The 14,606-nt window shown below is 45.6% G+C and overlaps 1 protein-coding gene across 1 annotated transcript in view; it reads right to left on the bottom strand.

Annotated features, from left to right (window-relative positions):
- Positions 1 to 14,606, bottom strand: part of GABBR2 (gamma-aminobutyric acid type B receptor subunit 2) — a 368,838-nt gene that overhangs the window by 133,345 nt on the left and 220,887 nt on the right. Inside the window, exon 7 of the mRNA XM_027105394.1 lies at positions 12,957 to 13,193. Coding sequence (XP_026961195.1) covers positions 12,957 to 13,193 — 237 coding nt within the window. The remainder of the gene's footprint in view (positions 1 to 12,956; positions 13,194 to 14,606) is intronic.

Here is a 14,606-nt window from a genome sequence, read left to right as displayed (position 1 = left end):
CTGCGTCCTCAGTTGCAAACTTCAGATCAACTTCTTGCTCTGCCCAATCCTGCCACCCTCACTTCCTTACACTATATTTCCTAAGCTCATTCTCCCACAAACCTTCTGCATGTAAGACTCTGTCCCTGAGTCTGTTTACAGGGAGCCCAATCTAAGGTGTTATCCCATTTTATAGATGTGAACCTAGGAAGTCTGTCTCCAGAGACTGTGCTCCTAAGTATTTCATGCTATTGTCTCCTAGGAAGACAAAAGTGGGCACCTCCCCCTCCCAGTCCTTTCCCCGCCTTACCCCCACACCCAGCTCCCCCTCCAGAATTTACACTGCTCTCTCTAGACTCCAGGTCTCTACTCGCTGTGAAAATTAATAAAATTTCACTAAATTGTCCTCGGGAGGCCAGAAGGGGGAGCTCTCACACACAAATCACTCACTCATTATATTCACCCTGTCAATATACATCCCAACAGGAAGAGACACGCTTTGCATCTCTGGCAGGAAGTGACCCTACTTTAATAACACCAGCAGGAGGAAAGAAGATTTCTCCTTGCCTGGCAACAGCTCAGTCAATGAGAGACTGTCACAACTCAGCCAATAAAAAGCCACTATACTTCGAACTCTCAGTTTCCTCCAATGGATTCTGTTTATAACAGCCCCTCCCAGCTTCCCCTTCTCCTCTATAAAAGAGTTTCCTCTCCCTTGCTGAACTGGACTTGTAAGTGGTTTGCCTTAGCTGCATGTCCTGAATTGCGATTCTTTGCTGCTCCTGTATAAACCCATTTTGCTGGTAAAATAACTGGCTGCTTTGTTTTAGTTTAACGTTACCAAATACTGGTTTAAGCAAGAATTCTAGGAAGATTGAATTCCATTGAGAAAAAAGAAAGGGGGTGAGGGTGTGTTGCAATTCCATGAGAATATGGAGTTTTTCAGCTTCTTCCACCCGCCTTGCTCAGGGGTGGCCATTAGCCAGGCGGGCGCAGAGTGTGTCTGAGTAACCTCTGCTCGAGCACACACAGGCAGAGCCGGCATCCATCAGTGTTCAAGGCTGTGCAACTTGTCAGCTGAAATTTATGTCAGCTGTCCTCCCCTGATCATAGAAAACTTCCCTCCTGCTTAGCAAGCTCACAGGCTAACATACCTTGACACACACTGAGGGGGTATTCTGGCCTAAAGCAGAGAGAAATGCATGGGATGTATTATGGACCTCTTCAGATGTTTTCCATACAGGATCTGGGTATATCTTTATCTAAGGATTTTCCTCAATAGTGGGAATATCACTAATGTTTAACTACATTACTTACTTTAAAATGTTTGCTCACTATTTATACTCTCAACATTGAAAAATGTACATTCTTAGGTTTCTGTATGAAAAGGCAACCAAACTTTTGCTGGGCTAATAACTATTTGGTTAGAGATAGCTTGCAAATACTACAATTTCCCTATAAAATTAGTTAGCAAATTACTTATGATATCTTTACAAACACTTCTGAAAATAATTAATAAATATTCTCATAATAAATAATAGCTTTAAAATGATCACACCTAATGGGGAGTTATTGTTCAATGAGGACAGAATTTCTGTTTGCGAAGAGGAAAACATTCCGGAGATGGATGTCTTGATGGTTTCACAACAGTGAGAATATGTTTAATGTCACTGAATTGTATACTTACAAATGGTTAAAATGGTAAATTTTATGTTATGTATATTTGATCGTAATTTTAAAAAAAGGAAAGATGGGGTTCAAAGAGTGAGAACCACTGCCACAGAAGAAGCTTTATAATGTGAGGGATCAAAACAAATGGTTGGAAAGGAAATTTTTTTTTTTTAAAGAGCACATCTGAGCGTGAAGTATAAGTGCTTACAGTACTCCACAGGCCTGTCTGAATGATGAAGTTACGGGTGACTTGATTTTCTTTTTGGTGCTTGTCTTGTGCTTTTTACATTTTCTATAATGAACGTGTATTATTTTAGTAATCAGAAAAAGAAATATGTGTGTGTGTGTATACACACACATGAAAAAGAGGGTAGTAAAATACCCTCCCTCTCCCCAGTCAGGGAAGAAGTGAGTCAAATGTAAGGTACTGCTTACTGTTTCCAGGTTAATCTGGCCAAACTGAGATGTGTAGAACATTCCTCCAGATGGCAGCAGCTGGGCATCAAGGAGGGTCCCCAACTAGAAATGAGGGGCCAGGGTCCTGGCTTCAGCCTTATTATTATTCAGCAGGTCCTCAAGGGCCGCGATCTCCCCACCTGGAAAGTGAGGTGGTGGGGGTGATGGTCTCATTGGTTCATTTCAGCTCTGTTCACCTCTGGCTGATTCTTTTGCCCCCTAATGGAGGAGAGCTTGTATAGGCGCAGGATGACAGTTACACGTGAGGGTCTAAGTTAGAACACCTGTGTCCAAATCCCAGCTCTTCTCTCAAGAGCTCTGTGACCTTGGGTAAACTATTTAACCTCTCAGTTTCCTTGCCTGCAAAATGGTGATAATAACAGTCTCCACTGTGTGGGGTTATATTAGTTTAGCAGGGCTGCCGTAATGAAATACCACAGACTGGGTGACTTAAAAAGACATTTCTTGTCTCACAGTTCCAGGAGCTAGAGGTCCAAGATCCAGGTGTCAGCAGGGTTGGTTCCTTCTGGGGGCTGTGAGGGAGAATCTGTTCCCCAGCTATTGGTAGTTTGCTGGCAATCGTCAGCATTCCTTGGCTTATAGAGGCGTTGTTCCATCTCTGCCTTCACCTTTGCGTGGGGTTCTCCCTGTGTGCATGCCTGTCTCCAAATTTCCCCTTTTTATACGGACACTAGTTGTATTGGATTATCCTACTCCAGTATGGCCGCATCTTGACTAATTACATCTATAATGACCCTATTTCCAAATAAGGTCACATTCTGAGATACTTTGCATTAGGAGTTCAACATATGGATTCTGGGGGGGACACAATTCAACTCACAACAGGGGTTATTATGAGAACTAAATGAGATAATACATCTTAAATGTATTAAATGCCTAGCATTTAATACATTAAATACCTAGCAGAGTACCCACCATATAGTGAGCACTCAACACTGTTAGCTATTCCTATTATCATGACATTTGTCATTGCAGTAATGTTACTACAACTACCATGTCATTGAGCCCTCGCTTTGTCTGTTTCTCTCAGGGACCCGGACACAATCTGAACATAGGGCTCTGCTGAAGCTCTCATAAGATGATATACTCCCCCACACTGCTTCTCATAAGGAAACAGCTATTTTTTCCCTGACTTGAGGAAATCACACTTGCAAGCTTTGGAAGGCTAGGCAACAATTCAAACAAATTGCTAAACCACATTATTTTGATCTTTCAAATTTATCTAACAGCAGAAGGAGTAGGTTTCTTCCCCGTGCTGTACATTATCTGCAGTCACTTGTAATTGTGTTTAAATAAACGGGGGGAGAGCGGCCAAGCAGCACCCAAGAACACAGGATTTGGAGGCACTTGCATTTAGAATCAGAAGACCTAGGATGCAGATCTGAACAAGGCTCACCAGCTATGCACCGTGGGATCCAAGCATAGCTTTGCCTTGCTGAGCTACAATTTCCTAATTCATTCAGTCAACAAACATGTGTTTCATAGACTAAGTGCCAGTATGATATAAGGCACCAGGGGTACAAAGAGGATTACAGGCCCCAGTCCCAGGCAAGGGGCTCAAAGGCTCACTGTCCAGTGGGAAAGGGCAGATGGACACATATATAACCCAGTGCAGAGAGGGGACCATAATATCCTCCACTATTAACATGGGGAGAGTGGTTCCTGCTCTCCCTCCCCTGCATCTCCTATGGTTGTTTGGACAGTTTTACTCCTCCGGCCTGGCCCAGGCCTGGCAGATAGGGGGTGCTGGGAATGCTAGCTGAATTAATAGACCTGACACCTAAATGGTTAAGAACATGGGCTTGTGAGCTGTGACAGGGCGAGAGAGAGGCATGGACATATATACACTAACAAACGTAAGGTAGATAGCTAGTGGGAAGCAGCCGCATGGCACAGGGATATTGGCTCGGTGCTTTGTGACCGCCTGGAGGGGTGGGATAGGGAGGGTGGGAGGGAGGGAGACGCAAGAGGGACGAGATATGGGAACATATGTATATGTATAACTGATTCACTTTGTTATAAAGCAGAAACTAACACACCATTGTAAAGCAATTATACCCCAATAAAGATGTTAAAAAAAAAGAACATGTGCTTTTGAGTCAGCCAGATTGGGCAGCTTTGAATAAACTCTGTCACTGGCTACCTATAGGATGCTGGGTAAATCATTTACCTGCTCAGCCTGTTTTTGTTTTTGTTTTTTTTTTTAATAATGATATGGTCGCTGATTATCTAAATCATCAACTCATTTACAAATATTTATTAGGCACCTACTATATCCCAGGCACTCAGTTCTAAGTCAGAGATACGGCAGAAAACAAAACAGTGCATAAGTAAAACAGGGCACACGTCAAGTGGGGTAACTATTGTGAAGAAGAACGAAAGGGGTGAGACTGCAATTTTAAATAGGGTGCCAGGGAGGCCACTGCGAAAGTGACATGTGGACAAAGATGTGACACTGGTTAAAGAGCCAGATGCAGCTCATTGGGAGGAGCGCTCCTGGCACTCAAAATTACACATCCCCTGCTGGGTGGCTGTTCTGAGCATCACATTCAAGAACGTGTACAGTGCTCAGGATGGTGCCTGGGATACAGTAGGAGCTCGCATGATGTTAATGAATGTATTGCATTGAGGAACGAAGGAGATAGAGACCATAAGTGTACCCTGAGCACAGGGCAGTCACATCGAGGATTATTATTATAGTTGTTTATTACTAGCAATTAATTACCTCTAGGAAATGCTCCTGACAGTCTGAAGTCACAGAGGGCCCATGAGCAACTCCCCCTCCCTCTCAGGCTCTGGGACTTGAGCCCTAGAGAGATGCTGATGGGAGAGACTGGGGAGGGGGTAAAGGATGGGTTTCTCATCCCATCCCAGCAAGAGCCCCCCATCCTTACCCCAACACACACACACGTCGGGGAGATTTCCACAACCTGTGTGAAACAGTAACACCAGCTTCAATTATCAGAGCAATAACCTGGGCATTGCTATCAGCTGATTCGAGAACTATAGACCCTGTTAATACTTCTGCTGTCAGTTCTGATAATTTATTGGATAGAAAAAGTCTTTTTAGTTTATAGAATCCTGGAAGGCAGCAGAGTAGGAGAGTGTGACTGAATTTCTCAATCATGTGCAGATTCAACCCCACAAAGTTAACTCAAGGTTACCAGTGTTTACTGAGCATCTTCCAGGTGTAAAGCAGTAGACGAAGTACTGTGGGAACCAGAGGGGTGAAAAACTGTGGTCGCTACAAATCTGGGAGCTGCTAATTCATTGGAGGATATGAATATGGCTCTCCCACAGGCTGACTGCAAGAGGCAGGGGTAGGAGCAGAGTGCAATGGCATATAAGGGAGATGAGTCTGGAACCCTCTACCTGGTGTGGGGGAGGTGATGGGGGGATTGGTGCTAAACTTAACACAGAGATAACAATTAGCTTACAGTAAAAATTCCCTCTTGAAAATGTTTAAATTTTCTATAAAGACACATAGGTGTCTTAGATTGGGTCCCCTAGAAGTACAGCCTAGGACAGGGAATCGTGTGCAAGCGATTGATTAAAGACATGTTCTCAGGAGAAAACTGTAAGTGAGAGAGGAAAAGGGAAGAGGCCAAGCTCCGATGTGTTTTCAGGCGAGGCAAGTCTCAGCCTAATCATCCAGGGAGCCCTGGAGGCGAATCGCGCTGGTGTCATACCACCACACCAGCCAGTCGTCGCTGCAGGCTGCTGGGGGGTGGGGTGTGAATCCCAGGCACCTCCAGGCCTGAAGGCTCCAATCGCCCAAGGTGTGGGATATTATCAGGGGTACCTGCACAGCTGGGGGATGGGCAAACCTCACCAAACCCCTAAAAGGGATCCCAGAAGGTCTGGCTGGGCACCAACAGCATCTGCTCCGTTACTTTTTGTGTATGATGCTGAGTGATAATTCTTAGGGCCATGGGACTTTGAGTGGCATGGAGCTAGACTAAAGGGAGGAACAGAGGGAAGTCTGTGAGCAGATGCCTTCCACATTTAAGGTGACTATCAAATCCTCAGAGTGAATGTCAGCAGCAGGTAGAGAACTCGATAGTGTTCCTGCAAACTTAATACAAGTTCATAGATTTGTTTATTGTTGAGAGAATTAAATGAGATAATGTATGTGAAACAGACTGGCACTTAGGAGGTAGAGAATGATTGTTGGACTTGATTACGAACATTCCTTGATTAAGACCCACATAAACTGTGCTTTGAAAAATCACTATTGTAATAGCAGTGGTAGTAATAATAATAATAGTAATGATGATGATGCAGTTATAGGGTGCTAAACACAGTCGTTAATTCTCATATCAACCCTATGAAGTAGATTATATTTCCCTGCATAGATGAGGAACCTGAGGCACAGAAAGGTAAACTATTTCCTTGAGGTCACACAGGGAAAGTGCTGGACTGGACTGTGGCCTCCTTTTGCCTGACTTTTCAAATCTGCATTTCCTATTACAGTTTTCACTGGCCATGCCCTAGGAAATGTGCATTTTATCTGAGTTTGTGGATGGGCTGCTTAGCCAGGGAATAAAGGGTGAGAGATTAGGTTTCCAAACCAGCTCCTATGTTAACTTTGTGTATAATGCAATTCCAGTGGAACTCCCTGGGTCTGGGATGGGGTGGAGACAAGTGGGGTGCAGAGGAAGTTCTGGAAGGGTTTGCTGTTGATCTTGGGTAACAGCCAAGAAAGGCTCATGAAAGAGGGTCTCTTAGAACATAAAACCCTGAGTAGCGTTGGGAGCTAGCACGAGGTCACTGGGACAAGCCCCATTTTCTAGGACATGCAGTTGGCACATCACACTCGTACCACGGCAGAGCTTCTGACAAGCGCTCTAGTGATTGCGTCAAGGATAAAATCGAAACAGGTGGAATCATGAGAGTCCAGGGGATGGAGTCATGACTGGTTGAATGACCAGCCCCCAAAGGGGTCAAATCCTAAATTGGTAGGGTTTTCTGTACCTCTGGATGGAGCTCCTAGAGCTCTGTTTCTTGTCTCACTCAAATTCAACCTAAAAAAAAAAATCTATAGGCTAAATGATGATATCAAATATAAGGCACGAATGGGTGGCTGGTGGGAAGCTTCTGTATTGGAGAATAAAACCAGGACCCCAAAAGATCAGAGAGGCAGGAGAGATGGGCCGACTTGAACAAGATGATGTTTAACTCACTCGTGTGTGTGTGTGTGTGTGTGTGCATGTGCGTGTGAGTAGTGTAGCTTCCTATTTGATAAAAAATCAACTGCACAACTTCAGGGTCACAGTAGGGCCAGGCAACAGTGGTTGTGAAATAAATGGGGCTTCAGCCAACACACGATCTCCCTGGGATGAGGAGCTGGTTGGCTTCCTCTAACCACCTGGTTCCAAGAACTTAGTGTCTGCAATCCCAACCAAACTGAGCTTACTCTAGGATGTCCTCTTTTCAGGTAAAATGTTAGCGGGGGAGGGGGGGCAGTATTTGAGTCTTAGCAGAGATAGTTTTTTAAAAATCTTGCATAAAAACTTGAAGTTTAAGGGACACACTGGCAAAGGCTGGATTCCCGCTCTTCAGCAACAAACACAAATAGATCAATAAACTCTGAAAACTGCCACCTGCTTGTCTTCATCACCTTCTTGGTGAGATCAATTAGCGATAACAGCTTTCAGAGGTGACTGCCTGAACCTAAGGCTGCAGGCCTCTCCTGACAGATGTTAAATTGAGATGTCCAGACTCACAGCTGGTTGAGAGAGGCTGGGCAGAGGATGAAGATAGGGTCTATTATTTGGAGGAACTCATGGGTCACCCTCTTTGCAGCTGTGACTGCTTCTATATGAGGTCCACCCATAGGGAGTGAGGAGGTGATCACAGGAAATAGTTTAGCAAGAATGGGCCCTCTTCTCACAATCAAAGATATTACCAGAAGCCCTTTCAATTTCTCTATGGCCAGGTGCTCTTGGAAGCCTCACAGCCCCCAGCCAAACCTGGGGTGCATACTCTCAGTGACTTCCCAGAGAAACTATTACACACATTACACCTTCACAATAGGGTATAATGAGATTCTATTAATTTAGCCTCTGTCATAGGCACCACGAAGTAAATATGGTGTCGTTTAAAAAGACAAGCCAGAAGAAACATTTACTAAAGGGGGAATACTGCTGGTTAGAGCCATTGTATCTTGGTCTGACATACTCAAAGGATGTGTCCATTTTGAGATCTGGTACATCACCTTTTTTAAAAGAGACTTGAAACTGGGAGGAATTAAAAAATGATCATCCAAAGAAAGTTTAAGCTTTGATTTTTTCACCTGGAAACTTAGCACATGTTCTGAAGCCAGCTTTGAAGGGTTATGGATATAAGCTTGTGTTGAATTTAGTGCCTCTTTGGTAGAAAAGCCTACTTGGAGGAGTCTATTAAGCCACAGTACATGGCCCTGAGTGCTGGGGAGGGGGGAGCCTGGCACTGTACCCTTGCTCCCCAGCACATGGCACAGGGAGAACCTATAGCATAGGCACCTTGCAGTTACCCACACATGGAATTTTGCTCACTGAACTGTGAAAATCGAGGACAGCTCCTTGGTCTTTACTCCCATAAGCAGAATGAAGCTCTCCCTCCAAGGGTGTTGGGTTGACCTTGAACAGTGCCCAGCAATTGTTCATTTACTGTCTCTCCCTGACTGGGCAGGGAGCCCTTGAGGGACAGACCATGTTATTCCTCTCTATGCTCCCAGCACAGGGTCTGCTAAGGAGCGAATGAATGGAGGAACAAATACATCTCTGACAGGTTTAAAATCAAAAAGTGTGTGTGTGTGTGTGTGTGTGTGTGTGTGTGTGTGTGTGTGAGTGTGTGTGCATGCACGTGAACATCCAACAGAGCTCCAAGCAATTCTCAAGGCTGTTACTTGAGACTCACCGGGACTGCTTGTTAATAATGGATATGTTCTGGTGCTACCTCAAAGCCACTGGATCACAAGTTCTGAGGCAGGGCTAGGAAATCTGAATTTTTAACGAAGCTCCCTGGGAGATTCTCATATACATAGAAGTTTAGGAATCCTTGCTCTAGATGAACGCTGCTGAGCTGGGATTCTCAGAATGCTCTGGGCTTTGAAGACCTAACAGCCAATTCGAGCCTGAGTTTCTGTCACATGTTTGGCAGAAGAAGGGTTTCCAGGTGAGAAAGCATTCTGAAATCTGCAGACCAGAGAGAGGTAATGACAGGGCCAGAACTCAGGGAATCAGAGGTGGCAGGACCCCTAGGCCATCAGTGTGTAGGTGGGGACACAGATCTCGTTCTCCAGTGTTCTCTGAGGAGGGTAGCTGGGAGGAGAGCTCCTTAGAAAATAAAAGAATGCTGGGCCCCAAGCTAAGCCAGATTCCTGATCTGGGATGCCTGGAAGAAATGTCTTCTTCAACACGCCAACCGGCAGCCACAGGCCCAGCTCCTAGGCGAGAGTGCATACTGAATCAATTGAAATTGAGTCATGGATATAATTAATTTAATGCGTTTAAACGATTTTCCGTATAGTAAACATGCTGAATGAGGGTGACCCAGAATAAAGTGTCTGCCTGAGAGTGGAAAAATGGATACCGTGTGTGCTGTATAATGAAAACCCTTCAGCAAATAGAAAATGCTTCAATTTATTTCTACCTCCTGTTCCTTTCCTAACTCTTTATTTATGGCTAAACTTGGCCTTCCGTGGTCTCCTTGGATCACAGGGACACTTTTTATTTTGTCAGAAGATGGCCTTTTTTCTCTGATCAGAAGACAATTTTAATGAAACCTGTCTACAGCCCAGTGACAAGCACATATTAATATGTGACAAAGGGGATAAGGAGGAAGGGAAAAAAACCCTGAAGAAATGTTTCACTATTACAATCTCTTTCTCAACTAACGGAGGACTTGTACAAGGAGGAGGGAGAGGGCATGGAGTATGGTTGGGGCAGGCCCATCGGAGCCACCATCCTGCCTGAATCAAACCTTCTTTCCGTGTGACTTTGAAACTCCCCCTCTGTACCTCAGATACTCATCCACAACCCAAAGGGGCTAAATCTGAGGATCTCTAAGATTGCTTTCAGTTCTGACATCTGCTGAATTATGAGTCACAAACCAGAGCCGGCAAAAATATGTGTCAAGGAATTTCCCATTAAAAAGAAACTCATCTTCAAGCTAGGTAAAGCATTTCAGGCAGCCTCGTCGAATTGCTCATCAAGTAGGGGTTACGTATTATTTGACAGCACTTAGGAGTAGTTATAAATGATTTCCACCTGAGGTGCATCAGGCATCTAGACAATACCCCGAGTTCTAGGATTATGAGAGGCTTCCTAGATTCTGTAGCTCTCTATCCGGCCATTTCAACTTGGGATGCTATGAATTCATTCTATAAAATAAGAAACAAAGTGTGACAATGACCTGAAAAAGTGTATCCACACTTTGAGACAGCTTCATCACAATGCGACCGGTGGGACCTCTGGCGAATCCCATCCCTCTCTAAGGACCAGTCTCTGAATTTGTAACATGGACAGAAAGGACTTCCGAGATATTTGGTGCTCTGTGGAGCCTTTCTGAGGGAGGGGTATCAGGGGCTGTGGGGCGGGACATGGAGGGGGCTGATCAGGCAGGGCTTTGGGCTCTTCTTCCATTCACTGGAGAATCTCCTTAATTTATCTTATACACCAGGCACTAGGTAAAATTTTATAACAAAAGGTTCTGAGGATAAAGAAAGAATTTTTGAAACCACTGGGCTAAGGAAAGTTGTTAAAGCTTCTAGTCTGAGTCTAGTCTAGACATGTCTTTTGCTGATGACTAATTAGAGCCTTTACTTCTAAACTGTGGAGCAGATGCCCAGGTCTCAGGTCAAGAGAGGCTCTATTCAGGAATGTAGAAATATCCTTCTTATAGCAAACCTCAATGCTCCCCAACGCCCAGAGCAGTGGTTCTCAAACTCTAGCGTGCATTAGAATCACCTGGAGGGTCTGTTAAACCACAAATGGCTGGACCCCAACCCTGGAGATTCTGATCCAGTGAGTCTGGGGTTAGGCTCAGGAATTTGCATTTCTAACCAGCTCCCAGGAGATGCTGGTACTACTGGTCAAGGCGCACTTGGAGAATCTCATTGGCCTTTAAGATAAAAGCCAGCCTCCTTAGCTTTTCCCTACAGAACTGGGCCCCAACTTACCTTCCCAGTCTCATCATCCTCCCGTCCAATATTCCCGACAAAGTAACCGTACCTGCTGCACGCGTGCATCTTTCCCGTGCTCACCATGCCCCATCTGGCCGGACCACCAGCCCCTCTCTGCATGTCTAAGGCACAGCTCAAATGCTGCCACTTCCAAAAAGCCTTCCATGACTATTTCATCAAAGGTCACAGAAATCCCTCTGGGCTCACACAGTCTCTCCTATGGTGCTGAGCACTTTTAACCTCTTCCTGTCATTTGAGTCCAGGTCTCAACCCTGCATCTGGACCACAGGCTCCAGGACAAGGAGCCCATTTTACTACCTTGGCGTCCACACCACAGTCTACACTCAGCACCTGCACAAGCCCTGGCCTGTCAGACCAACAAAGCAAGCCTGAGCGTACGCACAAAAGAACACGAACATGTAAGAAACACACAAATCATCTCATCTTATTTACTCCCAAGAGAGACTGATTCTCTAAATGACTCTTCAAATTAGAACAAAGGACAGCACTTTAGAGTCCATTTCAACCTATTCTTTAAGCAAATTTTCCTTATTTTCTGGGAGCAGAGTCAGTGACAAATACATCATCATGAGACATGAATAACTACCATTTATGGCCATTACCAGAAGGTAGTGTGATGCAGCAATTAAGAGCTAGACCCAGGTTCAAATCCCAGCTCTACCTCTGATTAGCTGTGGTACTTAAATGCTCTGAGCTTCAGGCTCCTCACATTTATGGGATGATAATAGCACCTACTTCCTACAGATGGCATATGGACGCAGTGAGACCATTATTAACTACAACCACCACTAGCATTTACTGAGTGCTTACCTGGGCCTAGCATTAGGCATACATCATCGAGCTAATCTACATAAAGTGTACCCACGTTTTGAGACAGCTTTGCCACAATGCTACTGGTGGGACCCCTGGCAAATCTCATCCCACTCTAAGGCTCAGTCTGTGAATTTGCACCATGGACAGAAAGGACTTCTGGGGTATTTGGTGCTCTGTGGAGCCTTTTTTGAGGGAGGGGTCTCAGGGGCTGTGGAGAGGGACATGGAGGGGGCTTAGCACATATCTAGCGCATAATGAGCATTCAAGAAATAACAGTGATTCTTATCACGGCTAATTTTCCTGATTTCCGCGCAAGACAGATATTATTATCCCCATTTCCCAGCTGAGAATCTTGAAGCTCAGAGCAAGTAGCTTGCTCAACAGACACTAGCAGTTTTTAATTTGTAACAGCTAATCTTTATGACTACTTTGCCAGGTAGGTATTATTCCCATTTTGGGGATGAAAACTCCGTGGTCTGAAGATGGAAACTTGAAAGTGAAGGCTCAGGATTTGAACCTGACTTTGGGTCTAGAGCTTCTGCTGGCCCACCCCACCCCTCCACCTGGTGGATTCCACCTGCTCTGTGTGCGGTCAACTCACTATGGCCTTTCTAATCCATGAGTTATAGAGAAGCAGTTTCTCAACATGTCAGAGAGCGTTACCGCATGTGCCCGTTTCAGCAGCCCTGCAATCGTAAAGCCCACAGGAAGTTATTTCAACAATTGAGGAAATGGACTGTATATCAGAGGGCCTGTGACACAGCCCCTCTTGCCTTGTATGTCTCTAAGGGGCACTAAGGAAAGCAGAGCCCGGGGGCCTGGGACTGACCGTGACCCCGAAGAAGTTGGTCTCGTTCATGGCGTTGAGGATGATCCTGCCCAGTGTGTGGTCCGTGTAGTTGAAGTCCTGGATCCGCTGGTGCCGGCTGCTGGCGTGCAGCGTCTCCATGGCCCTCTGCAGCGTCTTGGCGATGACCCAGATGCCATCGTAGGCGTACCCATGGAACTTGCTGGGCCCCACGCCTGACCGCTTGTTGTTGTACTCTCTCTCATACTGCTGTGGCGTCTGGAAAACAAGGAGACCAGGGGACACCAGGTTATAGCCAGCAGGATATCAGGCACACAGTGCTGAAAGCTGACACTCCCCAAAGCTTACTGTGAGCCAGGCACGGTGCTAGGCTCTTAAATGTGCATTATCTCATCTAATCCCCACAACAACCCTGTACGGTGGTACTATTCTTATCTCCATTTACTTACAGATGAGAAAATTGACTCAGGAAAGTCAACTTGCCTAGGCCCAAGTGAGTGGCGGGGCTGGCATCTGAACCCTGGCTGTCTGCCAAGACTAGGCTGAAGGAAAAATGCACTCTAACCAGGCCTCCCCCTGACATTTGCAGGGCCTAGAGCTAGAGCATCAGTGAAGGCCCACATACCATATGTCTAAATATTAAGTTACGGGCAAGCAAACCAATTGTTCAGTAAAATATTTTCTATCTTTCCATCATAACGGGTTAAAGGAAGGTAAATATACCTTCCTTAGGATCTGGAAGGCCAAGTTTGAATTCAGAAGTCTGGGGCCCCTCAGAGCTTCAGTCCGGACACAGCAGCACAGGGGGGCTGACCTTGCTCTGTGGTCCACCCACCCTCTTCTCTTCCCACCTGGCTCCACCCCACAGGCCAGCCAAGCTCAGTCCACACTTCCTCCCCCTTCCAGCATCAGTAGCCCCTTGACCACCCCAGAAGCTCAGTCCTCCCTAAAGAGGCTCTTTGGACCCTAGATGTGGTTCCAGGCATTTGGGCATGGAATTCAGGGCATGGCCTTAGGAGGGGGAAAGCGGTACAGGCTCCAGGTGGGCAGGGCCCCATGGCCTTGTGAATTCTGAACCCCATGGGGTCTGAGTGAGGTCCGCTTAGAGCATGGGGCCCAGGGCAGGTCCTAGTTGCCCAGGTGTAAGGTCTGTTCTGACCTCTACATTGTACCCTTCCCTTTCATCTTCCATAATATAGTAGGGTCTGTGAATAACTCAGCATTTTAAAAAAAGTATTTTTTTCTCCCATTGAGCTGACTTTCATAAAAGAATTTCATTGGTAATATTAACATTCTGATTGAGGCCACAAAGTAATGAAACTGCCTTTTTACTCTAGTCCCTGAGGCTTATAGATCCAAATGAATGCCGCTCCAGGGGAACCCATTACCCTCAGCCCTTCTGTGGGCTTTTTCTCAAATCCCTTCTAAACTTCCCTGCCAGAAATGTCATCAGAGCCCACAGCTTAGTCTTTGGAAGAACCCTCCTTGGGCACAAATCACACATAGAAACGATCAACTCACTGTCAGTGTATACCAGAAAAGGCCCTTAGTGATGGTCACACACGCCCCCTCAACCTGCAGTTGGAGACACAGAGAGGTCTAGAGATTTGACCAAGGTCACACAGTGTGTGTGTGTGTGTGTGTGTGTGTGTGTGTGTGTGTGTGTGTGTG

Source organism: Aethalodelphis obliquidens, unplaced genomic scaffold (genome assembly GCF_003676395.1).
Source record: "Aethalodelphis obliquidens isolate GAN/ISIS:26980383/991018 unplaced genomic scaffold, ASM367639v1 scaffold7, whole genome shotgun sequence".
NCBI lineage: Eukaryota > Metazoa > Chordata > Mammalia > Artiodactyla > Delphinidae > Aethalodelphis > Aethalodelphis obliquidens.
Note: the sequence above shows the minus strand (reverse complement) of the source record. Positions and strands in the feature narration are given on the sequence as shown.